The sequence below is a fragment of the Muntiacus reevesi genome, chromosome X (assembly GCF_963930625.1).
Source record: "Muntiacus reevesi chromosome X, mMunRee1.1, whole genome shotgun sequence".
NCBI classification, from domain to species: Eukaryota; Metazoa; Chordata; class Mammalia; order Artiodactyla; family Cervidae; genus Muntiacus; species Muntiacus reevesi.
The window spans coordinates 112,959,030-112,986,746 of NC_089271.1; the positions used below are offsets into that span (position 1 = coordinate 112,959,030).

General features: G+C 40.1%; 2 protein-coding genes across 4 annotated transcripts in view; one reads left to right on the forward strand and one right to left on the reverse strand.

Annotated features, from left to right (window-relative positions):
• Positions 1 to 9,973, forward strand: part of MCF2 (MCF.2 cell line derived transforming sequence) — a 121,516-nt gene extending 111,543 nt beyond the window's left edge. For both annotated transcript variants that reach the window (XM_065915113.1, XM_065915114.1), the window contains 2 exons: positions 276 to 370; positions 8,410 to 9,973. In XM_065915113.1, coding sequence (XP_065771185.1) covers positions 276 to 370; positions 8,410 to 8,453 — 139 coding nt within the window. In that variant the 3' untranslated portion in view covers positions 8,454 to 9,973. The remainder of the gene's footprint in view (positions 1 to 275; positions 371 to 8,409) is intronic.
• Positions 9,974 to 19,036: 9,063 nt separating this feature from the next.
• Positions 19,037 to 27,717, reverse strand: part of F9 (coagulation factor IX) — a 30,789-nt gene continuing 22,108 nt past the window's right edge. For both annotated transcript variants that reach the window (XM_065915892.1, XM_065915891.1), the window contains 2 exons: positions 21,226 to 21,340; positions 19,037 to 19,723 (listed from right to left, as the gene is read on the reverse strand). In XM_065915892.1, coding sequence (XP_065771964.1) covers positions 19,176 to 19,723; positions 21,226 to 21,340 — 663 coding nt within the window. In that variant the 3' untranslated portion in view covers positions 19,037 to 19,175. The remainder of the gene's footprint in view (positions 19,724 to 21,225; positions 21,341 to 27,717) is intronic.

A 27,717-nucleotide genomic window follows, 5' to 3' on the forward strand; every position in this document is an offset into this window, starting at 1 on the left:
TAACTTTAACTGAAATGCTATATTGACTGTGTACTCTGACCCTAAAGGTGGAAGAGTGTACACATGAGAGTGAATTAATGATGGATCAATAATGTAATAGCCTTTTTTGTGATCTAAGTCCTTTGTAGATTACTCAAAGGACTCAAGCATAGTGTCATGAAGTTCTTTTGAATACATGCAATAGTTTTGTGAAAATTTGAGCTTCAGTGCATTGTATATGTTAATTTTATTACCTTCTACTACCATTATTGGCTACTAATTCACTTATTATTTAGGTTGGTGAAAAATCTAAACAGAAGAAAAGAAGGTCTGATTCCAGGGAACAGTTTGCAGATTTTAATTGGTGACTATAGGTTTCGGAATGCCAAAGGTACAGGTATAATATGAACTGGATTGTATGCCATTTGTTTAAAGCCTAAAAATGTTACAGCTCCAAGTGTAATTGGCATAGGATAAGAACCTCTCTGCACTTTGAAATAAGCTGCAAGTTGACTTATTAATAATTTTTTCTTTTAATAGTTTTAAATTAATGAATAGAGATGTTTTAAACATGTTGAACTTTTCCCTACAAAAGTGATAGGTTTGAAAGGAAGGTTCATATATAGTGCTGCCTTGTAAGAGATCCTTCAGAACTAAATATTGATGATATACTTTTAAGGATTCAGCCTTACTATCCAAGAATGCTTTACCAGTGTGTTTTTACTCAGTTCTAAGAGCATGTTCTTTCCTTATGGTATGTTTCTACTACACTTGTGTATTCATGGACACACACACACACAAACACACTCTGTTTTGTGCCCAACTTAATGTGTGAAGATACTATGAAGCAATGAGAATATTCCTTTCTATTAACCATTAGTTAATGGTTAAAAACCATTGGTTAACAAACATTAGCACTTGAAATTTCTGTATACAAACCAATATTCTTATAAATTTTTCACCTGATACTGAGCTATTTATACAAAGGCAGCACAAAAAACCCAGAATTGTTTGTGAACAAGATTTTTATTATATGTACATATTTCTTTGAATTCCTAGTTTTGGGCTTGTATTTGAAGTCTAGGTGATATTATCTTGTGTTTAAGTGAATCTAACAGGCCAGGAGTGACTTATTTGATTCCAAATTTCATTTATGGCATGAAACAAGACCTAAATGTGATAGGATTCACTATAAATATTGGGTCACATGGGAATCCCCAAAATGGAATCTCTTCTTGTTTTTTTTGTTTGTTTTTGGTTATCTAATCTGGGCTACCTTTCAAAGGTTTTTTGATTATTATTGAATTGCTGAATTATATAGATAATTAGTAATCAGAAGTTGCTAGACCAATAACCTGACCTAATTGGCATTTTTTCAAAATCTATACCCAACAACTGCAGAATATACCATTATTTTAAGTATACATGTAACATTCACCAAGATAGGACATACACTGGAACACAAAAGAAATCTCAATAAATTTCAGAAGATCAGAATTATACAGTCTCAAAAGATATTATGCTCAGTTCAGTTCAGTTGCTCAGTCGTGTCCGACTCTTTGCGACCCCATGAATCGCAGCACGCCAGGCCTCCCTGTCCATCACCAAATCCCGGAGTTTACTCAGGCTCATGCCCATCGAGTCGGTGATGCCATCCAGCCATCTCATCCTCTGTCATCCCCTTCTCCTCCTGCCCCCAATCCCTACAAGCATCAGGGTCTTTTCCAATGAATCAGCTATTCGCATGAGGTGGCCAAAGTATTGGAGTTTCAACTTCAGCATCAGTCCTTCCAATGAACACCCAGGACTGATCTCCTTTAGGATGGACTGGTTGGATCTCCTTTGCAGTCCAAGGGACTCTTAAGAGTCTTCTCCAACACCACAGTTCAAAAGCATCACTTCTTCGGTGCTCAGCTTTCTTCACAGTCCAACTCTCACATCCATACATGACGACTGGAAAAACCATAGCCTTGACCAGACGCACCTTTGTTGGCAAAGTAATGTCTCTGCTTTTTAATATGCTATCTAGGTTGTTCACAACTTTCCTTCCAAAGAGGAAGTGTCTTTTAACTTCATGGCTGCAATCACCATCTTCAGTGATTTTGGAGCCCCCAAAATAAAGTCTGACACTGTTTCCACTGTTTCCCCATCTATTTCCCATGAAGCGATGGGACCAGATGCCATGATTTTAGTTTTCTGAATGTTGAGCTTTAAGCCAACGTTTTCACTCTCCTCTTTCACTTTCATCAAGAGGCTTTTTAGTTCTTCTTCACTTTCTGCCATAAGGGTGGTGTCATCTGCATATCTGAGGTTATTGATATTTCTCCTGGCAATCTTGATTCCAGCTTGTGCTTCTTCCAGCCCAGTGTTTCTCATGATGTACTCTGCATATAAGTTAAATAAGCAAGTGAGAACATACAGCCTTGCCGTACTTGTTTTCCTATTTGGAACCAGTCTGTTGTTCCATGTCCAGTTCTAACTGGTGCTTCCTGACCTGCATATAGGTTTCTCAAGAGGTGGGTCAGGTGGTCTGGTATTCCCATCTCTTTCAGAATTTTCCACAGTTTATTGTGATCCACACAGTCAACGGCTTTGGTATAGTCAATAAAGCAGAAATAGATATGTTTCTGGAACTCTCTTGCTTTTTTGATGATCCAGCGGATGTTGGCAATTTGATCTCTGGTTCCTCTGCCTTTTCTAAAACCAGCTTGAACATCTGGAAGTTCTCAGTTCACGTATTGCTGAAGCCTGACTTGGAGAATTTTGAGCATTACTTTACTAGCCTGTGAAATGAGTGCAATTGTGCGGTAGTTTGAGCATTCTTTGGGATTGCCTTTCTTAGGGATTGGAATGAAAATGGACCTTTTCCAGTCCTGTGGCCACTGCTGAGTTTTCCAAATTTGCTTGCATATTGAGTGCAGCACTTTCACAGCATCATCTTTCAGGATTTGAAATAGCTCAACTGGAATTCCATCACATCCACTAGCTTTGTTCGTAGTGATGCTTTCTAAGGCCCACCTGGCTTCACATTCCAGGATGTTTGGCTCTAGTTGAGTGGTCACACCATTGTGATTATCTGGGTCATGAAGATCTTTTTTGTACAGTTCTTCTGTGTATTCTTGCCACCTCTTCTTAATATCTTCTGCTTCTGTTAGGACCATACCATTTCTGTCCTTTATTGAGCCCATCTTTGCATGAAATGTTCCCTTGGTATCTCTAATTTTCTTGAAGAGATCTCTAGTCTTTCCCATTCTGTTATTTTCCTCTATTTCTTTGCATTGATCACTGAGGACGGCTTTCTTATCTCTCCTTGCTATTCTTTGGAACTCTGCATTCAAATGGGAATATCTTTCCTTTTCTCCTTTGCTTTTTGCTTCTTTTCTTTTCACAGCTATTTGTAAGGCGTCCTCAGACAACCATTTTGCATTTTTGCATTTCTTTTCCATGGGGATGGTCTTGATTCCTGTCTCCTGTACAATGTCACGAACCACTGTCCATAGTTCATCAGGCACTCTATCAGATCTAGTCCCTTAAATCTATTTCTCACTTCAACTGTATAGTCATAAGGGATTTGATTTAGGTCATACCTGAATGGTCTAGTGGTTTTCTCCACTTTCTTCAATTTAAGTCTGAATTTGGCAATAAGGAATTCATGATCTGAGCCACGGTCAGATCCCGGTCTTGTTTTTGCTGCCTGAATAGAGCTTCTCCATCTTTGGCTGCAACGAATATAATCAATCTGATTTCGGTGTTGACCATCTGGTGATTTCCATGTGTAGAGTCTTCCCTTGTGTTGTTGGAAGAGGGTGTTTGCTATGACCAGTGCATTCTCTTGGCAAAACTCTGTTAGCCTTTGCCCTGCTTCACTCTGTACACCAAGGCCAAATTTGCCTGTTACTCCAGGTGTTTCTTGACTTCCTACTTTTGCATTCCAGTCCCCTATAATGAAAAGGGTATCTTTTTTGGGTGTTAGTTCTAAAAGGTCTTCTAAGTCTTCATAGCACCATTCAACTTCAGCTTCTTCAGTGTTACTGGTTGGGGCATAGGGTTGGATTACCATGATACTGAATGGTTTGCCTTGGAAACAAACAGAGATCATTCTGTCATTTTTGAGATTGCATCCAAGTACTGCATTTTGGACTCTTTTGTTGACCATGATGGCTACTCCATTTCTTCTAAGGGAGTCCTGCCCACATTAGTAGATATAATGGTCATCTGAGTTAAATTCACCCATTCCATTCTATTTTAGTTCACTGATTCCTAGAATGTCACATTCATTCTTGCCATCTCCTGTTTGACCACCTCCAATTTGCCTTGATTCATGGACCTAACATTCCAGGTTCTTATGCAATCTTGCTCTTACAGCATTGGACCTTGCTTCTATCACCAGTCACCTCTACAACTGGGTATTGTTTTTGCTTTTGTTCCATCCCTTCATTCTTTCTGGAGTTATTTTTCCACTGATCTCCAGTAGCATATGGGCACCTACTGACCTGGGGAGTTCCTCTTTCAGTATGCTATCATTTTGCCTTTTCATACTGTTCATGGGGTTCTCAAAGCAAGAATACTGAAGTGGTTTGCCATTCCCTTCTCCAGTGGAACACATTCTGTCAGACCTCTCCACCATGACCCCACCATCTTGGGTGGCCCCACACGGCATGGCTTAGTTTCATTGAGTTGGACAAGACTGTGATCCTGTGATCAGATTGGCTAGTTTTCTGTGATTAGTGTTTAGCTCTGGTTTCAGTGTGCCTGCCCTCTGATGCCCTCTTGCAACACCTACCGTCTTACTTGGGTTTCTCTTACCTTGGACATGGGGTATCTCTTCACGGCTGCTCCAGCAAAGCGCAGCTGCTGCTGCTTACCTTGGATGAAGGGTATCTCCTCACAGCCGCCCCTCCTGACCTTAAACGTGGAGGAGCTCCTCTCAGCCCTCCTGTGCCCGCGCAGCTACCGCTCCTTGGACGCCTACAGTGTGGGAGACCTGGATTCGATCCCTGGGTCAGGAAGATCCTCTGTAGAAGGAACTGGCAACCCACTCCAGTACTCTGGCCTGGAAATTCCCATGGACGGAGAATCCTGGTAGGCTACAGTCCGTGGGGTCACAAGGAGTCGGACACGACTGAGTTACTTCAGATATTATGCTAGAAATAGATAATCCCTAAATATTTGGATATTAAATGATATACATGTAAACAACACATGGGACAAATAGGAAATCACAACAGTAATTATAATTATTTAAAATTGAATGAAAATGAAATGTGACATATCAAAATTCGGGGATGCAGTTCAAGAGGGAGGGAAATGTAGGGAATTTTATAGGTTTAAGTACTTGTATTACACACTTAAAAGTCAGTATAATTTGCCATATTAACATAATAAAGGGGAAAATTATGTAATCATTTCAGTAGATACAGAAAAGCACTTGATAAAACTCCATACACATTCATGATAACAACTCTCACCATGATAGGAATAAAGGGAAAAATGTGTGCTTGTGAAAAACCACAGTTAACCTCATACTTAATGATAAAATATTGGAAGCTTTTCCCCTTAAGGTTGGGAATAAGCCAAGGATATTCATTCTCACCATTTCTGTTTAACCTTATATTGGAAGTGTTAGTGCCATAATTCAAGCTAAAGAGATAAGAAACAAAAGAAAAGAGACAACGTTCTCATGCTTAGCAGATCTTGTTATGTCCAAAACCATTGGAAATCTATACACACAATGACTCTATTAGAAGTAATAAGTGAATTTTATAAGGCAATGGTATATAAAACCATTATACAAAAGTAAATTGTAATTCTATATCCTAGTAACAGAGAATTGAAAAAAAGAAATAAAAATATCATTAGTAATATAAAGCATAAAATAAACAGGAATAAATCTAACAAATGTCCAAGGCTTCTATACTCACAGGAACAGATAATTGCTGGGATATATTTAAAATGACCTACTAGAAGGAGAGATACACCATGTTGGAGGATTGGAAATTTTATTGTTAAGAAATCCATTGTCCCCAAATTTACAGATAATTCAATCAAAATTTTAGCAAGCCCTTTTGAATAAAAAAATAAGACAGGTTTATTATAAAATGTATATGAATGGCAAAAAAACAACCTAGAACAGAAGAATCTCAAAAATCTTGAGGATATACATATCTGATTTCAAGAACTACTAAAAGGCTGCAGTAGTGAATACAGTGGGTATTGGCTTAAATATCGAAAAATGGAGTTCAGAAATAGACCCACATATAATACTATATAACTGATTAATGAGCTTCCCACATGATGCAGTGGTAAAGTATCTGCCTGCCAATGCAGGAGACACAGGTTTGATCCCTGGGTTGGGAAGATCCCCTGGAGAAGGGTTTGGCAACCTACTGCAGTATTCTTGCCTGGAAAAGTCCACAGAAAGAGGAGCCTGGCAGGTTCCAGTCCATGGGGTCACAAAAGCGTCGGACACAACTGAGTAACTGAGCACACACGCAGTGTTTAATCAAAGTGTCAGCTGAATGGGGAAAGGAAGGTTGTTTTAGCAAATGATGCAGGGTATTCACATTAAAAAAATGAAGTTCCATCCCTACACCTCACTCCACACACAAAAATTAATTTAAGTGGGCATCATAGACCTAAACATAAAAGCTAGAAACATAAAGCTTCTAAGCACAGGACAGTATCTTCATGCCTGTGAGCAGTTAACCATTTCTTTCTTGTATTATACAGGGCATATACAGTGCTAACCGTAAAGGAACAGTATCAGACAAAGAAACATTGCACATGCTTAACTGAGCACTTTACCCTTTAAAAGTGTGTATGTATTGAAATAAGGTAAAATCCGAGATAGTGACATTTTGAACGCTTTAAAAAACCAAATAGTTGTAATGAATCATATTTCCCCCCCCAAATTAACTGATTCCATCTTACACATTAAAGAGTTAAGTTTGAAAATAAATAAGACCATCTTTCTGCCAACTGCTTATGCTTATTTAAGTCAGTAATGAGAGATAGAAAAGAAACACGAGTTACTTAAAATCCATGCTCAAAGAACTGTGTAAATTAACATATAAATCATTTTTAATGAAGCATATTTTAAAAGCCAATAAAGCTATGAAATAACAATGCAGTGTATATACTAGAAAATAATGGCCTTTCTTGTACTCAGGTCTCCAAAATTCAAAATTGAAAACACCAAGTGCATTCATCTAACTTCCATATAATATTAGCATTTCTATTCAACATTAGGAACACTCAGTAGATTTTTCATATCTTTTATCATCATCATTTAAATATAGAGCCAGATGTCCTCATACTTAATTCAGGACAAAGTTAATTACATTCAATTTTAGCTAACTGCAATGCAGGACATGTAAAATTACATATTTGATTAGTTTTAATTTGATATTATTCCATTACTGTAACTAATCACAGTAGATTTAGGGCATATTACCATTCTTTGAAAAGTACATGACAAAATAGCTTAAATATACTTCAAGCCTGTGCTTATTTTTCAGGCAATAAAGAGCTTACCATACATTTATTGATGTACGTACACTTTATTTGGGAAAAAAATCACATTATCCTTTCCATTTGTATTTTCTACTTTCTACCATCAGTACACTTTTCAGTATCGTTTTCTTTCTTGCAATGTCATTGGGAGAGTTACGTGTAATGGGTTGATATATCATCAGCATTTAAAGAATGTATTACTCTCTTGGTGTGACATGCTACTAGATGAGGTGACATGGTTCCATAGGTCCCCGTTCTCTAGCAAGTTCTGACTTTAGATGTTTTAAAAATATACATTTCTTTTAAGTAGCATGCATTTATGACAAGTCAAATTGACAAAAATTAATACTTATTGGTAGATTTTGGTTGAATGCTATAATATCATATGGTCCTTATTGAGATCTATCCTCATATTACATTGCAGAGGACAAAATAGTGTAACGTGGCCTACAAAAATAGATTGTATTGTGTGTCAGTTAATGGATTAGGAAATGAAAATTGACCACAAATGCAACTGTCAACAGCACTTAGGATTCAAAATATATATTAGAGTATTTTATTTGAATTCTGGAAAATGGAATGTAAAAGTATCTCTGTGAATTATGTGCTTAATATGTTTCATCTGTATGTACACAGTATAGTTCATACAATATTTGTGAAATCTGGTTGTATGAGATGTGAATTATATTTATTTTGCTTCTATGAAGTTATGCTGTTCGTAAAATAGATGATTTTAATAAACCACTGTGTAACAGAATAACAACTTTCATATTAAAATAAACATCCAAAAGATATCACCTTTGAAATTAGGATGGACCTTTTGAATCCTCACATTTAGTGTTAGAAGTCATAGCACGGACAACATTTTTGGCCTTAAAAGTCACTTGAGTATTAACATCATTCTTCATTATTTTGTAGATGCTGCTCTGAGTAACAAGGAAACTAAGTTCCCCTTGAATTAAAGGAGAATGAATAGACTTAAAAAATAAGGTTTCCTTTGGAGGTGTGAACTAGATTATAGCTCTAGTTCAGTGTCACAGATAAACAGCACAAGAATCAGATGATCCTATGCTGCCCATGACATTCACAGAATTTCCTCAGGACTGAGGTGGACTGCGTCATTCACAGTTTGTGTCATTCTTACAAGAAGCCATCTTCACACCTTCCATCCCCTCAGGTGAAAAGTGCAGTGTTTTTTTGTTTTCAAGTAGGGTTTTTCATGGCATGCATTCAGATTCCATCTGAAAACCATATTATCAATTATTCTGAACATTTACAGGCAAAAATTTGGGGGGGGGCAACTTTTCAGTAACAAAACAAAACAAAAATCCAAAGAGAGATGAGAGATAATCAGAGATTTTAAACCCCTTTGGTAATTGATAGTTTATTTTATTATTTTTGTTATCTTTGTGACTTTACTATACCAAAGGGATATGTTCTGAAGGACCTCTTTTGCACTTAGACTGGTATTTAGGGTTGTCAGAGCTGTCTTTGAAAGGCCCAAAGCTAAAAATCCTGCAGTTAGGATGCTGAAGTTTACATTTTATGCATCACAGCTTTAAGTTAAATATTAGTATTTGCACAAGAGGTGTTCCTGTAACAAAGCTCTGCTTTCCAGTGTTTACTTGCTTTTGAATTTTCTAGAAAAATCTATTCTAGTGCAGAGTTTCATAAGTTATATTGTATTTCTTTAATAATGGTATAGGTATCCTTCTTTTAAATATGTAGATGGTAAGATCACTTGTTTTAAAGCACAGGCTCAGTTGTTGCATGCAGTGTTGAACTTAGGCTTGGAGTATTTTGTATTATGGGCCACTGAAGTCAATGGTTTGAAACTGCTGCCTTTTGAATCATGGATCGTGAGTTTTACTATCAAGTTGGCATATTAGGTGCATGGTTTTTGATGACTGGTTTTACAAAAAACAACACAACTATATAATACACAAATTATTTATCTTTTAAAGTAGTTTTGTGTATTATGTCAAATCATAGTTTATTTCAATGGTATCATTTGATGTAACCATTTATATGACAAACCAATTGAATTTTATTCAAAGGCACCTGTAAATTATAAATCTTCTAACGTCCAATTGCTAGAATTTGTGATGGCTGATTTATAACTAACTCATGAATCTGTCCATATGTTTGATATTTCACTTGATTAATGCTCCTGAAACAACAACAAAATATTAAAATACACTTATTTTGTTTGCTGATCCTGTGGCTAGATAGAGTTAGGAGTTAAAACCTTTGAATAATGGTGCCCCTCTGCACAAAACATTTAATTTTCATGGTGTTAAACTAAGGATTTTAATCACTTAAAGAAAATACTGAGTTCTATAGATTCAAACATACGGTATAGTCTTTTAATGTTTTAATCACTAGACAGTGAATGCTTTATTTATACATGTATTTGTATATGTAACTGCACTGTATTGATTTTATTGAACTTATAAATGTGTGTTACTATGAAATATAGCAGCAATTTTCCTTTAAGTCTTTGAATTTTAATTACATTATAAATGTACTAAAAATGTAAACGTACTTGCATTAATTCCACATTAAAAATATCCAACCTTAAACTCACTCGTATATTTTTTTTGGTTTAGTATCATTGAAAAAGCTTTTCCTTTCTTTTTTTTTAAATTGAAGTATAGTTGACTTACAATATTGTGTCAATTACTGCTGTACAACAAAGTAATTCAGTTATATACACACACACATATATATTCTTTTCCATTATGTTTTTTCATAAGATATTGAATACAGTTCTCTGTGCTATACAGAAGAACCTTGTTTATCCATTCTGTATATAAAAGCTTACATCTGTTAACCCCAGCCTCACACTCCATCCCCCCCCAAGTCCCTCCCCACTTGGCAACCCCCAGTCTCTTCTCTAATCCATTATTCTGTTTCTGTTTCATAGATAGGTTCATTTGTGTCATATTTTAGATTCAACATATAAGTGATGTCACGTGGTATTTGTCTTTCTCTTTCTGACTTCACGTAGTGAGATAACCTCTAGTGGCATCCATGTTGCTGCAAATGGCATTATTTCACTCTTTTTAATTGCTAAGTAATATTCTATTTCCTATGTGTACCACATCTTCTTTATCCAGTCATCTGTCAATAGACATTTAGCTTGTTTCCACGTCTTGGCTATTGTGAATACTGCTGCTATGAACATACAGATGCATGTATGTTTTCGAATTATGGTTTTGTCCTGATATGTGCCCAGGTTGGGATTGCTGGGTCATATGCTAGCCTATTTTTAGTTTTCTGAGGAACCTCCATACTGTTTTTCACAGTGGCTGTGCCAACTTATGTTCCCACCTACAGGGTAGGAGGGTTTCTTTTTTTCCACACCCTCCCCAGCATTTGTTATTTGTAGACTTTCAATGATTGCCCTTCCGACTGGTGGTACCTCATTGTAGTTTTAATTTGCATTTGTCTAATAATTAGTGATGTTGAGCATCTTTTTATGTGCCTGTTGGCCATCTATATTTCTTCTTTGGGGAAATGTCTATTTGGGTCTTCTGCCCATTTTTGAATTGAGTTTTGTTGTTGTTGTTGTTATTGTTGAGTTGTGTGAGCTGTTTGTATATGGTGGAAATTAAGCCCTTGTCTGTTGCATCATTTCCAAATATTTCCTTCCATTCTATAGGTTGTCATCATTTTGTTTATGGTTTTCTTTGCTTCACAAAAACTGGTAAGTTTGATAGGTCTCATTTGTTTATTTTTTTTAAATTTCTGTTGCCTGGAGGGACTGACATAAGAAAACATTGGTACGATTTGTCAGAGAATAGAAAACCCCTTTACTTTCATTTATTAGTGATACACTAAAGACACCATAATTATTTTGAGTTACTTGCTTACCTTCATTTTTGTCATAAAGTTGTAATATATAAAACAAAGAAAATGAGCTCAATGATAGATAAAATACCCTAGAACAAAGAAAACCCAGAAACAGAGTCTTATATGTATGTGATTTGCTGTATTGATGGATGTAGCATTGCATGTGGGGAAATAAGAGACAGTTTAATAAATAGTGCTAGGTAAGTTGTAAAAACGTGGTTACTTGTAGCCTTGCTTCTCTGAAAGGGACAGAGACACAGAGACATCTGACCAGAACTAGGGTAAAATATTTTGCTCAAAAAGTTTCTTTACCCAAATCTGTAGGAAAGCAGTACATGAGGTTTCAGGGGTTAGATAGCCATGGTTGTGAGAGGATATTTCCACACATTGAAAAAAATCTGCTTCCATTTGATGAAGTCCAAGGAAAGCTGGAAAGCATCTAGATACCCACAGTTGTTTTCTGAACTGTTGATTTTTGCAAAGGGCTCTTAGCTGGGTTTGCTAGACTTAATCTTTTCCCCAGCCCATTAGGGAGTTAGAACTTATGCCTTAATATAGAAGGAGAATCAAAACCTATCACACTGGTTTGGTTGGGTTGTTTCTGTTGTTTTAATGACTATCCCATCACAGATTTAACTATTTCTTTTGGCCTTTAAATTTATTTTTAGCTTTTTTGAGGAAGCACCAGCAGTGAACTGCTTAATCAAACATTTAATTCATCTTTAAGAACTCCCTGAAAATTAAAATGTGTATTCAAGTTTTTATTTATGCATTGGCTGAGGAATAAGTATTGGGCTGACCAGAAATTTTGTTCAAGTTTTTCTATAAGAACTTATGGAAAAACTTGAATGAACTTTATGGCCAACCCAATATTATTGATGACATTTCCACAGTTACATATGAATCTCACAATATAGAGTATGTAGTTGTTATAAAAGACTTCCCAAATTCTAGGCTATGGTATTCTCTTAAGAAGAGAGAAAATTTCAGAGTATATTTTTGAAAGTATAAGAGAGTATGAGAAATGCTCCACTTGAAGAGAAATTAGGTCAGTGATTTTGTTTGAGGTTTAGTCAGAACTCAATCCAGTTTCACTTAAAATACTTTCTCTGAGAAAAATGCTCGTTATTAGTAGGTATTAGAACATAGAAATGGTCTTCCCTTAGGAGCAGTAGACTCCAGAGTGCTCAGTGAATCAAGTCTCAAGCAATTAATTGTCAAAACAAGTCATTTTTAGTACATTTCAGTACACTTCCCCTTTGTTGATTTGGGATGATCAGTTTGTAGTTGGTCTTATGGGGTCTGCCCAAGGACAGCAAGCAAACCAACCAAGAATGTTACAGACAAAACTAAACCCTTTAAAAGGAAATTAATAGAAATGAAAACTGGCTTTTAAAAAAAATTCTCTTTAGTTCAAAATGTATTTTCTATGTTAAAGCTCAAGACATACTCAAGTCTAAAATTTTCCCTTAATAGAGTCACAGATGTAGAGAACAAACTTCGGGTTACCAAGGGTGAAAGGGGGGAATGGGATTAATTGGGAGATAGAGATTGACATATATATACTAATTATGTGTAAAATAGGTAACTAATAAGAACCTGCTGTATAGCACAGGGAACTCTACTCAATACTCTTTATGGCCTATATGAGCTATATGGGAATAGAATCTTAAAAAGAGGGGATATATGTATATGTATAACTGGTTGACTTTGCTGTGAATCAGAAACTGTTGTTAGCAGAAACTAACAACATTGTAAAGCAAGTATACTCCAGTAAAAATTAATTTAAAAATTTAAAAAGTTTTCCCTTGTATTTGATGAGAGGCTACCTTATATTCGTTGATCACCTCATTTCACGTATGAATTCACCATTAAATTCTGAAGCAAATGTATACAAAATAGGACTAATAATGTGTATTGAGAATAGCCCATGAAGCTGGACTTTGTGAAAAAGGTAAATGAAACTTTCCTTAAGCCCAAAGCAAATAAAATGTAAACTGTTTCAAAGATGCATTTTGTGTAAGTATTGGTGAGATAGACTCACTAACTCAATTACTCCCAATATAACCAAACAAACAAAACCCAGGCTGGAGAATAAATCAAAACATCATAATAGAACAGAGGAGCAGGGTAGAGTGAAAGTCAGAAAGATCTGAAGCATGAAAAAAACATGATGTGCTGAGAATTATCTTAGTGAATATTTTTTTAATCTCAGTTTGATAGTGAATGTGCTCTTTTACATGGTAAGCTACAAGAACAAATAAAATAAGTGAACTTTAACTTCTCAGCCATAATAAAAATGACTTAAAATGGAAAAATTCTAGTGGGTGTTTTGGAGTATAATATTAGAAGCTAAAGTGGTCTCTTTACTGACCTTGGGGAAGACACAAAGCTACACTTATACATTTAGAGCTAGTTTCAAAATACCTGAATTTAATGCAAAAGAGACATTTTACATATGAGAATTTGCAACTTTAAAATCTGCTTGTGTTCCTCAAAATACCAAGTGTTGGAAATGATGTGAAACAAGAACTCTTACATGAACTCTTACTGGCACATAAATTGGTACAGCCCTTTGATGAACAATTTGCTAATACCAAATAAAGTTGAAGTAAACACTGTATAGCTTAGCAATTCCACTCTGAAGTATCTATCCCTGGGAAACATTGACACATGTGCTCAAAGAACTCAAGACTATAACCAAGGTCTTGAAAGGCTAATCTGTTTCACATTTCCTAGAAAGTAATAATAACTCCTCTCATAATCCTTGGAAGGACATGAATGTAGGCATTCTGTCTGTATTTATCTGTCTCTTTTTCTATGGCATATTCCCTGTGTTCAGGGTGAATTTCTCATTCTTACCCTAGATGACTGTGTTTTGCTCTGATGTAGTCAGTAATAGGTTGTTTTCCTTCCATTTCATTTATCCATTGGTTCATTCATTTAACAAGCATGTACTGAGTTTCTCAGGGCTTCCCAGGTGGCGCTAGTGGTCAAGAACCCACCTGCCAATGCAGGAGTCAGGAAGATCCCCGGAGGAGGGCATGGCAACCCACTCCAGTATTCTTGCCTGGAGAATCCTCATGGGCAGAGAAGCCTGGCAGGCTATAGTCCATAGGGTTGCAGAGTTGGACATGACTGAAGCGACAGCACGCATGCATGCGCTATTTCTCAGAGACCTGGTGTATTCTTAATTCAGCTACTTACTTTCGAGCTGAGTTTTAATATCATGAAAATGCATGCTTTATTTTTGTCATATATTCCAAGAGGAAAACAGATTTTTATATATAGATCTTCACTAAAGCATGTCATGTCTAAATCCTGGGACTCTTTTAGCTTAATGAGGTCAACACCTGAGCCACTACATGATTATTGATTTGCAGAAGCTATCTATGACAGCATGCTGGAAGCATCAGCAAGTTTTAATAGATTAGGATCTCATATTTAACCTTGCGAAGAAGCAACCTTTTGAAAAGAAGTCCTTGGAATCAGGAATATCCCTGTGCCTATTTCCATCCTTCTCCAATCAAGAGGTAACTCTCTGGGACAGGGCAGGGGTGAGGATGGGGGGGAAAAAGAGGTCAGTCTCCTACCAGGGTGAAATGATCTGGTCAGGAGTTCAAAATATTACTCTCATTCTGTGACAGGTCTTCAGCTCTGTTCTAGAAGCCATTGCCTCTTTATCTATAAGAAAGTTTCTGCCTGCCGTTTTTCCCTTCTGATAACCTTATCCCTACTAGAGGCTGAAATTAACTCTGAAAATCTCTAGGCAAGCCATAACCCCACAGACACAGTGGAAACAGTCTGCCTTGAAAGTACTCTTGGAGAAAATGAGTAATCTGGATACCTGGCTTGGTTGGAAAGGACAGGGGTCGCAGGCCAAGTTTTTTGCCTGCTGTAACTTCAGCAGTCTCCATAGTTTCCAGAACATGATTTTTGTGGCTTTAACCATGAGATCCTCGCCCCTCCCCCCCCCAGTTTTTATTTTGTATTAATCCACTGACCCTAGCATTCTTTTTCTAATCCTGAGATTTCTAAATGGCATCAGCTTCAGATTCAAAAAGAGCCCTGAGTACTTTGCTCAGACAGGCCTGTCAGCTGCTGAAGTGTGTTTTCCCTGTCACCCAGGACTGTATGGCATTGTTAGTACCCCGGCTTCAGCTGGCCTTTGAAGTCTTCCTTCAACTTTCAAACAACAGCTTCTGCAGTAGCCTGCTGTCTTGGCGTGCTGCTTATGTTTTACTCCGTGCAGTTGCAATGAATTGAGCTGAAATGTTCCAGGATGACTTTGTGCCAGATAACAGTGATCAACTTGCTCTGGAAGTCAAATGTCACACCTGGAAGGCCCAGTTCTCTCAGGTGGGCTAAAAGCCAGACACCAGCACTGCAGGTTCACTCCACAGGTGCTGCCCTGAGTCCAGGACTGCGGTTCCAGTTTGTTATTGGACGGCCACTCTGCCTTCCCTGCTACCCGATGGTTTTGTTGATCTGGTCACTTGGTTGTCAATTAGAGCATCACTAATAAGAATTTCAGGCAGTGTTCAGTCCCAGGTTTGCTGAAAGGATTTCCACCAATGCAGAATACACCCTGCTGCCCTAAAAACAGACAAAGCTCTAATTGAAAGCACTGTACTTCCACAATGTGAAGTGGGAGACCTGGGCCTGGCCTTATCTTGGCCTCAATTTCCTCATCTGTTAAATGGACAGAGCGATTTGGATGGTGTCTAAGGGCCCTTGCAGCTCTGACTTTTTTAGATTGGACTGTCAGCTTTCAGAAGTGGTTTAAGAATTATAATTAAGCAATTTTGTGAACTGGTCTGTCACAGTTCAGGAAAGTAGGGAAGAAAACCTTTCTTTCTTCCTTGGCAAAGAAAATTGGACATTTTGTTCCTGTCACCATTTAGCAACTAATATTCAAAAGAACCCAAAACAATCATACTTAAACAGCAACTTGAAATGACTGCACTACATTAACACACTTTTCTCCACTCAGCAAAAGTTCTATTTTAACCTGTCACTTCCAATATTGCAGCAGCATGTTTCAGCCCATTTAGACTAAGTAGCTACAGCGATTTTGAAAGCATTAATGATTCTTATATGGCGACTGTAAATGTTCTAGGTAGAATCTAGAGAAGGCCTGGCTCCGAAGCTCTTAGGTGGGCTTAAAGGCCCCAAATGTTTACTGGCAGCAACATGTCGCAGGTGGCTCTTAAAAGAATGCAGTCATTTTTGAACTCCTGAGGTAAGAGGCTGTGGCTCGAGACTGGTGGGCCCAGGAGCTCCTCCCTCTGCCGCAGGGAAGACCAATCACAGGAAGTGTAAGACCACGCCCCCATTGCTCTCTTTGTAAAGGGTGGTCTCCATGGCAACAAGGCCAGTGTGGCTCCTTTTACCAATCGCAGAGGGCTGGGGCTACAGACCTTGCGTCGTTCAAATGTGAAGTAATGCGTTTCCATACGTAAATCAGTGTCCTACTCAAACCTAAGATGGATAATCACAGTGTCTCCCCTCTCCTTTAGCCAACAATAGCTGAATTGATTTCTTTTGTTTGTTCATGAAACCTCAATGCTAGGCATTATTTTTATTTAGGTATGGCCTCTTCTCCTGATACTCAATACAAGAGTAATTCCTATTGTGGGATAAACATAGATTCAAATTTAGCTAACATTTACTGAGCAGCTATTGTGTAGTAGCATAGTAGTTGACCACAAGGCAATTCACATACATTATTTTAGTTAACTCACAAAATATATAAATGTGAACTCAAATGTAATAAACACTAATGGAGATTGGCATACAGTAATCACTCTTTGAATATTTGTTGAATAAAAGTGTGGAAGAACGTAAACTTGCTGACTATCACAAGGTCAACGATGGACCTTGGAGAGCATCCTGTCAAACTCTATCATTACACAATGCAGAAGTCAAGGCACAAAATGTAGAGTGACTAGGACTTCCCTGGTGCTTCCAATGCAGGAGACCCGGGTTTGATCCCTGGTCAGGGAGTAAGACTTCACAGGTTGCAACTAAGACCTGGCACAGCCAAGTAAATAAAAATCTCTTTCTAAAATGTGGAGTGACTTATCCAAGGTCATATTCACAACTATTTAGACTCAATTCTGTTCTGTGTGGATCCAGACCACTGTCTTCATCAGGAAACAGTCAGTACACACTGCCTCCCATGAAAGCTGCATGACAAAAGAGCATCAAGTCTCTGCTGTGTCATATGGCATTTGGATACATTCTTTTGAGTGTCCTGCCGAATGTAGTATTTGGGAGCCCTCTCTTTGAATGATTCAACAAAAAACACTTTTTGAGGAATTGAAAACTACATTTATTGATACTTGTATTTGAAAAACTCAAGGAAAAAAGAGATTAATGAGAGTAAGTTGAAAGAAATCAGCAAGTGTGAGGCCTGGATGGGAGTAACATGAGGGCAGGGGCAGCAGCAACGTGGTTGGGCCAAAGTGGTCCAAAACATGGTGTTTTCAGTAGTTCCACATGTAGTCACATGCAGGGTAAATTATTCACATCAACCAAATTAATGAAAAGCCAAGGTGTGAATCAGAACATCAGTTTAATTCACAAAGGGAAATAGTCTAATAGATCAAAATATTGATGTGATTGATTGATATGTTGGTTGGTCAATAACCCTCTAGAGAATATAATATAGAAGGCCTAATTATAATAAAAAAAGTGGCCTGGTGAGCATGGAACCAGCAAAAGGGAGTTCGCTGGTTCATGGGAACAATACATATCTGTAAGCCTGGTGCAGCCCTCTCCACTGTGGTGATATGCCAGTTGAGGAGGCATGATGCTTGTGTTTTCTGGTCTGAGCAATTTCTTCCTTAGCCCTGAACAACACTGGAGACACACCAATGAGTTTTCTTGAAGACACTATTTGCTCTACTTGCAAACTGTTCTGACAGGTGTCAACTCACCTGGCTATATGTCAGTTTTCTTGGTTATAATGACATGCCCGTTTGCCTTCATGGAACCATGCCTAGTCAAACCTCCGTAACAACATAATTACAAGTCCATAGGAAACTACTCTGATGGGTCATTCCTTCCATTATGTATGATTTTAATAATGTGAGTGTCTAAGAGGAACTTTTCCTGCAAGATCAGGCACCTTACTTTATCTCTGTGTGATGAAAAGGAGGCTCAAGACCAAACTGAGAGCAAGTCTGGGGTTGATAGGTGCACAGCAGTAAAACAGTACAATGCCTTCTTCCCCTCCTTTAATGCCTATGTAGGGGAAAGGGGGGAGAGACAGAAAGTGATGTGGGGATTAGGAGGTGGAAAGGATAAAGGATGCAGGAATAAGGGTACTGAAAAAGAAGTAGTGTTTCCCATGACTTAATCTCTCAGCTGCTCCTATGTTCTTCCTGGATGAATGTGGGGCTGGTTTTTTGATGGACTAGACCAAATATCCTGGATACAGATCCAATAAATTTTAACTTGGTGGGGGATGTAAGAAAGATCTGGCATGTGGAATGCTGCTAAGGATAGAGGAACAGTGAGTTGCCCCGGTGGAGAACTACAATGCCTGACAGGCAGGATTAAGAACTTCACAATTTGGTCAAGGGCTGGATCTGAAGGAATGGCCACAATTTCCCACCACAGTATGTTTTTCCAGTGATTACATTTTCTTATCTACTTATTCTAGTAAAATATGAAGTCTAGCTAGACTTCTCCCCATAAAGAGAAAAAGGAATATTCATAGAAGGTATACACTCAAATCTAAAGAGATGGGAAAGTGATTAGTTAGTAAAGGACCTTGTCCATGTTCAATTCCAAATACGTCAGCCTTGGAAATACATTTTTCTTTATGTGAGCTTTGTTTTTTCCTTAATCCAGTTAACATACCGGGACACCTTGGTATATATGCCATATTTTCCTTTCATTGCACACTCTTCACCCCAGCTAATAATTCCAGTTAAGAAACTGGTACCTTCCACTTCAGTAACATGGGGTCCCCCACTGTCTCCTTGGCATGAATCTTTACCTCCCTCATGGTAGCCGGCACAGAACATGTGACTGTAGATGGTGAACTTCGTGGATCGAAGACACGTGGCTCGGTCAACAAGTGGAACTTTCAGGTACTGAAGAATTGAGGCTGACCTCCCTCTGTTGAAGACTTTGCCCCAGCCACTCACATAACCGTAACCAAATTTGAGGAAGATGTTCGTGTATTCCCTGTCAGCAATGCAAATAGGGGTTACATAGCTATTTAGCTTTAAGGGTTCATCCAGCTCCAGGAGGGCAATGTCGTGGCTGTACTTATTAATAGATGCGTTGTAGCCGTGGTAAGGAATAGCACGGATCACATTTCGCTTTTGCTCTGTAGGTTCTGGCTCCTCGGTGTTATGTTCACCTATAGAAAAGAAATGTCTTTTTCAGCCACAGTCTCTCCCACAAAGAAACACGTTTTCCAAGTGTCCATCTAGCATCACTTCCTTGTGGTGGTTTAGTCGCTCAGTCATGTCTGACTCTTGAGACCCCATGGGCTAAAGCCCACCAGGCTCCTCTGTACATTGGGTTTTCCCAGGCAAGAATACTGGAATGGGTTGCCATTTCCTTCTCCAGGGGATCTTCCTGACCCAGGGATCCAACCCTGGTCTCCTGTGCTACAGGAAGTCTCCTGCATTGCAGGTGGATTCTTTACTGACTGGGCCACCAGGGAAGCCCCTGTCCTTAGCTGGCAGCTTATATTCACCCACTGAAAATAAATTTCTCTTCAGTCACATATCACCTTTCACATAAAGAAGCAGATTCTCCAAGTGTCCACTTAGCACCATTGAATTACCTGCCAGTCAAGCATCAAATATCTTATTCTTGTACTGTTATGATTTTGGTAAAACTTAATTGAGGGCCAGTGCATTCTTTTCAGAGCAAAAAGCCATTCAGGACCATCAGATAGATGGATCTGTTCACCCATGCTGTTTACAAGTCTCATCCTGTTCACAGGCGATAATGAATTGACTCGTTATGAATTATCCTCAGTTCAGTTCAGTCACTTAGTCATGTCCGACTCTTTGCGACCCCATGGACTGCATGCAGCACATCAGGCTTTCCTGTCCATCACCAACTCCTGGAGCTTGCTCAAACTCATTCCCAATTTCAAGGATTTTGACCGCTTGTTTGAGCACAGATAATACATTCATTTGGTCATTCATTCAAATGTTAACTAAGGGCAGGTTACAGCTTGTGTCAGCGGTAGGGATGTAAGCATTAGTGATGTGACATGGCTTTTGCAAAGGCTCAGTCTGGTGGGGAAATGGACACATCAATAGATAAGTATATTTGCACTGAGATGAGTACTAGTAAAGGTCTGCCAAAAGAATGATGCGGAAGGATTTCCCTGGTGGTCCAGTGGTCAAGAGTCCACCTTCCAATGCAGGGGGCTTGAGTTTGATCCCTGGTTGGGGAACTAAGATCCCACATGCTGTGTGGTGTGGCCAAAAAATAATAATAATAAGGATGGAATAAGTTGGATTTTGAAAAGATTGCCTCTCTACCACTAGTTCAACTTATTTAGCAATGATCTTAATAGACTCTAGTAAAATATGATATGGACTACCCTGGTGGCTCAGTCGGTAAAGAATCTGCCTGCAATGCCGGAGACGGGGGTTCAATCCCTGGGTCTGGAAGATACCCTGGAGAAGGAAATGGCAACCCACTCCAGTATTCTTGCCTGGGAAATCCCATGGACAGAGGAGCCTGGCAGGCAACAGTCCATGGGTTGCAAGAGTTGGATATGACTTAGCTACTAAACCAACACCCAAATGATACAGCAGTCATATAGATCTAGGACTGTTGCAAACAATTACCTGTTTGCAGGTATTTTTTGTAAACAACAATTACTTGTTTATTTACCTGCAACAACAGTAATTTTAACACCAGGCTTGATGCAGTGGGCTGCAGTTACAACCCATTTTTCATTAACAATGGAACCTCCACAGAACGCAGCAATTTCACCATGCAAAAGGACCTGTGGAAACAAAATGATGAATCTTACTACATAATATATTTGATCTACAACAACAACAACAACAACAACAAAACACGTGTGCTATTTAGAGGAGTGAGCAAAAAGTTGGCTTCTCAGTGCTGGCTGAAGTGGAGTGTTTCTGGCAAGTGTCAGTTTTGAAGATGTCTTAGTGTTCCTGGAGCACAATCAAAAAAGCCATTTCTGAAACTGTCTTGAAGAGAATGAGCAGTGATAGCCAGGGGGAGTGCTAGATGAGGCAACTAGGAGGAAATAGCTTCTTTGGATGATGTAGGGTCCTTGGATTTCTTTTCCAGGCGAGTCAGGTTCTCTGATAGCATAAATTGCTTCTTGGGGATATGGCTGGTACATTCAGAAGTGCACTGACTTGACTCCTGGAGATCAAGTGATTACTGAGCCTCCTGTCCATGCACGAGGAAATCTGCTTGCCATAGAGCATTTGAAAGAAAAACTACTGACTTTTCCAGGAGATCTTTTCAAGTCCTTTCTCAACAAGAATGATATGAAATGAGACTTAATGGCTGTGCTATGGCCACTCAGGCCGGGAGTAACAGCCAAACTTGTGCACTCCTTCTGGTCTCCCCCCCTACCATCTCCACCTCCCCCCACTGGATCTGTAAGCTGCCCTGTCCTAAAAGCTCTACTAAGCTATGTTTGATTTGGGGACAGAGATGTTTGAGCACTACCTTGAGCCTGGGCGTGATTAGATAAGACGCCAATCCATTCTTTCATCTACACATTCATCGTATAACCAGAGTGGACTATAGATATTTTTACCACCTCAATGTCTAGATCAACTTGGAGAATTTTCACTTCCTGTGTATGCAAGAGCCTTGGTCCACCTCTTCAGGAAGAAAGCTGAGAAGTGTGAACACTAGAGGGCATGCTCAACATTTGGTAAACCCTTTGTGGGCACTGCTGCCCTTCTACTGAAGCACATACAGCCTCAGGCATAAGCCCATTCATAATAAACTAGGAAAAGGGAGTGGTCACTCCTTTCTGGTGTGAGTCTGAGAAGGTCCTTGGGGGCATATTCTAGTGAAGATTCTTTTTGTCCTGAATTCTATTTATTGAACCCTGGCTAATCCTAGACACTAAAGCACTAGCCTCCCACATGGAGACCTATGGGGCTGACTCACTGCAAGCCTCTGACCCTCTTCTCTAAACACAGGTTTCCCTCTCATTCTAGCTGTCGTTTTTCATGTTGAAAAATAAAAACGTAGGAAAACTCACACAACATAATAAACACCAGTTCACCCACTGTCCAGACTCAACAACGATCTTAATTTGTTTTTTGAATCTGTATTGCTCACTGTGGACAAATCATTGTGCTAAGTGTTTCACGGACATTTAATACAACACTTTGTGGAGTGACACATCTATACAGATGAGCAAACTGAGGTTTAGATATGCAGTTAGTTAAGCTCAGTTAGTGGTGAGGCTGGGATACAAACCCTAGTCTGCCTGGCTTCAGACTCTAGGCTTCTAAGCTCCCAGTATTTCTCCTAGTGTGCCGGGGTGCTTATAAAATGCAGCTTTGGGCGCCCACCCAGATTTCATCAGGATATTTGCTGCGTGGGATGGGAGAAAATGCAGATCTCGAGAATATCCTTATGCATAACTAAATTCGAGAAATTCTGTTTCCGAATTTCCACGGCTTGGTGACCTTTATGTTTTAAAAGTGATTAGTCCAGGAGGAGCTGGCTACACAATTTGCAGGGCTCGTTGCAAAATGAAAATGCAGGTCCCCTTGTTCAAGCTAGGAAAAAGTGCCATGGGAGATACTAAAATAAAACAGTTTTGCTTTTCTTCTGTGGTCTCTCACAACCTATCATAGTGTTGTGAATTTACTGTTTAAAGTTGGGCTCCCTCATGTGTGGGGCATAGCCACTGGGTGAGCGCAGGCACTCACAGGTGCCCAGGGGCACTGAACAGGCACTCACAAATGCAGCTCTCAGCTGCCAGGTCCCCTCTCCCATCAGCCCTGTGCCTGTGCCCTGGTGCCATCTTCCCTTCCCACTGGTCCACTGAAGCAATCAACAGCCAATGGTGACTCTCAGGGGATTTCAACTTCCGTGTCAGGATATGTTCAGTTCCTGGAATGAAGGGAGGCAAGAGGTTTGCCCCCATTATTCCCCCTCCAAATGTGCCAGGAGGCATTTCTGGCCGTATGAGATGCCATGTGGCCATGCCCCTTCCTCAAATGGCAGAGAGTCTGGGCACCCAGCTTCAACTCTCTGTGTGCCTATGCTGGAGGAGGATGACAACAGTAGCTGTTGGCAGTGAGGAGGGGGCATATGCCACTGTGCCAAGGGTTGGCGGTGGCAGTGGTCATTGGGCGGCTAGGGAGAGGGGAGACAGAGCTAGCCAAGGCACCAGGGGACAGGGGAGAGGGGGGTGTCAAGAATCCACCCCTGTGCGGTGCTGAGAGGTGAGCCTGCAGTGACTTGAGGTTCTAGGTCACCAGCGCACGCGTGCTCCATTGTTTCATTGAACTTGAGTTATAAAACACAAATGCAAAGCATTGAACTACAAATGCAGGACCCTTTGGAAGACAGGGCCCTGCAACTGCACTGGTCACCAATTCTTGAAACTGGCCCAGACCTCAGGTGAGTATCCTCACTGGGCGAATTTGCGCAACACTGTTCTTTACTGGCCTCATGACTACAACTGAATACATCTGCTCCAGTAACAGGAGTTAAGCATTCATATATAATGATATAATGGTGCTTACCCTCTATATGTGAGGCGAATTGGACATCTCTCAGCTTAATGGGCTAGTTAGGTCAGAGTGAATGATAGCCACAGCCTCAGGCACAGAGACTATGTTGTAGCTAGTCTGATTCCTGCCAATGACTTGCTGCCTGGAGCTCCTACGCGGTTCTGGTGGATGGCTGAGAAATACAGTTGTGTCCTTTCAAGCTCGAAAAGTGTTTTTTTTTTTTTTTTTTTTGCCCATTCCTGATTAGTATTAGAAATTTTGGTAAACATCTTTGCCAAGAAAAAGCCCTAAAATACATACATTTACATTTAAAAATATTTCAAGTGACTTGGTTTTGGAATGTTTACTTGACTACTTCAGGATCACAGCTATCTAAATGTTAGCTGTTTGGAGATGAGCTGTCTGCGTGGCCAAGGACGAGTTCTTGTATGACATCACTTTGGAGAACGATCAGAAAAATGGGAAAGCATATGTTCTGAGCAAGGTGTTCGAGTGCTGATCTGTCAAACATTTTAATGTTTGTTATATCCTAACAGGAACACATTTTCTCTTTCACACACACAGATACACACCAAACACACCCACATACATCTGCAAAATACACATTCACATATCTATTTTGATGTTCTTCACTGACAATGCCAGCCTAGAGTAATAGCTGCTCCCCTGTTTTTCCTTTTTTTAACCTTTTAACTCAAACTTGACCTTTCTCTGTCGTTTCAGTAAACTCTTACTCTCCATACCTAGCCACCTCCTAACAATTTTTCTTGGCATACTTGTTCTCTTATGTATAAAGAGCAAAACCATTTCTACATGATGTATGGCTTATTAAGTCCACAGGTGTGGTTCACCCAGCCCTTGGCCCTACTTCATTTTTCTGGGCACAGAGGGGAGGATCACTTTTGGCTTTCAATGGTTAACTAGACTAGTATTGACATCTGCATTGCAGGCAGATGCTTTACCATCTGAGCCACCAGGGAAGCCCAGTCATTGAAATAGACTTCATCAAACCATACTAGAGAAGAATTCTCTAAATGTTCTGTCCAAAATAGTTTTGTGGGGCCAGATGAGATTACATATGTCATGTTTTCATTTCTGCTAATTGGAACTGTATAATTTGAGCTAAGAAAAATAGAGGATTATCTTTTCAAGTGAAGATATATCTATAGTCTTAGGAAGTTCATGTAATATCTTATCTTCCTCCCAATATCCCCCCCCCCACTAGGAGAAAGAAATTTCCGGTGTATACAGATGGTAACTACTTGTTGTCTGCCATGGGGGTGTGTCCTAATCAAATAGAAAGAATTGGGTCTGAGTAGGCACACCCATTCTGGTATTCTTGCCTGGAGAATCCCATGGACAGAGGAACCTGGCGGGTTACAGTCCACGGGGGCGCAAGAGTTGGACACAACTGAGCAACTAAACAACAACAATATAAAGGATTAAAGAAAGCTTAACCACTTGGTTTCCATTGTATTCTGGCTTTCTCAATCTCATAGAATGATCTTCAAATGATTAAACATACAATGAAAAGTGAAAGTGTGAGTTTCTCGGTTGTGTCCGACTCTGCGACCCCATGGACTGTAGCCTGCCGGGCTCCTCTGTCCATGGGATTCTCCAGACAAGAATACTGGAGTGGGTAGCCATTCCCTTCTCCAGGGAATCTTCCCCACCCAGAGATCGAACACAGGTTTCCTGCATTGCAGGCACATTTTTTACCATCTGAGCCATGTAGCTCGGATTAAACATACAATACTTATGACTAATACGGAACCTGAGACCCATAATAAGCCAAAAGAGAAAGACCAGGCACATCGCATCCATGGCCAGACAGATTCTAACTCAAAGCAGAAGAGGAGGGTGGAGTTCTTGGGGGCAAGTTCGCACATGCTCAGAATTGTTGGCTGGCTGGGTCAAGCGAATAGGACCAAAAGCCAGTGAGAACTCAGTGCTGCTTCCTCCAATTTCTGACTTTTAAGCTGTTGATGAAGGTAGTCTCATAATATAGGTGTTGCGATTTCCCTGTTTTCTCTAATGTTCACATCTTTCATCGCTTCCCTTTGTAGCTGTATGAAATTTGAGTTCTGTTTTAGTTGCTCACCCCGCCAAGGATATACCGACTCTAGGAAATAGCCTTTCTGTTCCCATATAGTGCAGTCAACTCTCTAGCTTCCTCTCTCGGCTCCTGAGTGGCTCTGCAGAGTCCCTGAGTCCTCCAGGGGCCCTGAACCCGGAGCTGGGCATCTGGAATGAAAATGCAGGTTAACTGGCCTCACGCCTCCGCTTCTCTCTCAGGCCCTCTGTCGCTGTGATGAGGGATTAGAGGTCAGAGATCGGTCAAGTCTGCTTCGCCTTTGACCTTGGGGGTCGGAGGTCTGAGCAGCCGGAAGCGCAGGGGCTTCTGGGAATCCCCTGTGGCCAACCCGCTGCGTCTGCGGCGGCTTTGCCTCCAGGGGGAAGTTGAACCGAAAGCCCTAGAATAAGGTAAGCATGCACACGGCCGCTGACAGCCACGCGAAAGGTGAAGCTCGCTTCTTAGGGTCTCAGAGAGGGGCGGGATGGCCGCAGTCCCTAGCCTGCCCCGTCTCATCTCCCATTCGTTGAGCCCAGGCCCTCAACGGTCCGGGATGGCCTTGTCCCACCGCTGCGGTTCTCGGGACAGAGCAGTGCCTCAAGCCAACAATTCCATGAGCATCTGCTAGACCAGATCTGCTCCCCAAGCTGCCCGGCTCCCGTGACTGACCCAAGTGGCCGGAATGGCCTTTCTTCACCGGGAACAGGGTCCACATGCCTGCCTGGAACTTTCATCCCTAAATCCTCCAAGAAAAAGTCGTCGCCCCCTTGCTCTTGTGGCCCTTCAGCTCCCGCCAGCCAACAACTCACCTAACCCTTTTCTTGAACAGATCAGACGTTCCCAGTTCGTTCAAATTATTTGTTACTCTATAGGAAACTGAACTTCATCTGGGCCTCTTTGCCAGATTGCTTCACCCACGTGGTTGTGTGATTCCCCATCCTCTTTTACTGACACAGCGGCATTTTGAATCTTTTTTAGGTGGTGTTGCAACTCCAGCTGTTGCTCACTTTCTCTTGATGCTTGGCCTTCAGCAGGGGTGTTGCAGTCAGGTCTGCAATCAAATCAGGTATTTCCACCTTGCAGATTAACTGAAATGGTGGCAGTTGGCTCATCCATAAATGGGGAGAGATTCTGTTTTTTTTTTTCCTGTTTTGTCTGTGTCTAAAAGTGAATTTAGACTTTTTTTTTCCCATTTGGCTGTGCTGGGTCTTAGTTGCAGCATGCAGAATCTTTAGTTGAGTCATGTGGGATCTAGTTCTCTGACCAGGGATTGAACCTGGGCTCCCTGCATTGGGACTGTGATGTCTCAATCACTGGACCACCAGGGATATCCCTAAAAGTGACTTGTATATTCAGTTTATCTCCTGCTTTTGAAACCTTTTGGGAGAAATTGGGTGCAGTGGGTGTGGAGAGAGAGTTTCTCTGGTGAGGAAGGAATCAGTGTGAAAGTGTGACAGGGTCTTTCTGGAGTATCCTAGAGAGTAGCATGGCTCTTCACATTTGGAAAAGACAAGACTGAAACCTGGTGCTTGGTACCTCTGCAGTCAGTAATCTTACTTCATA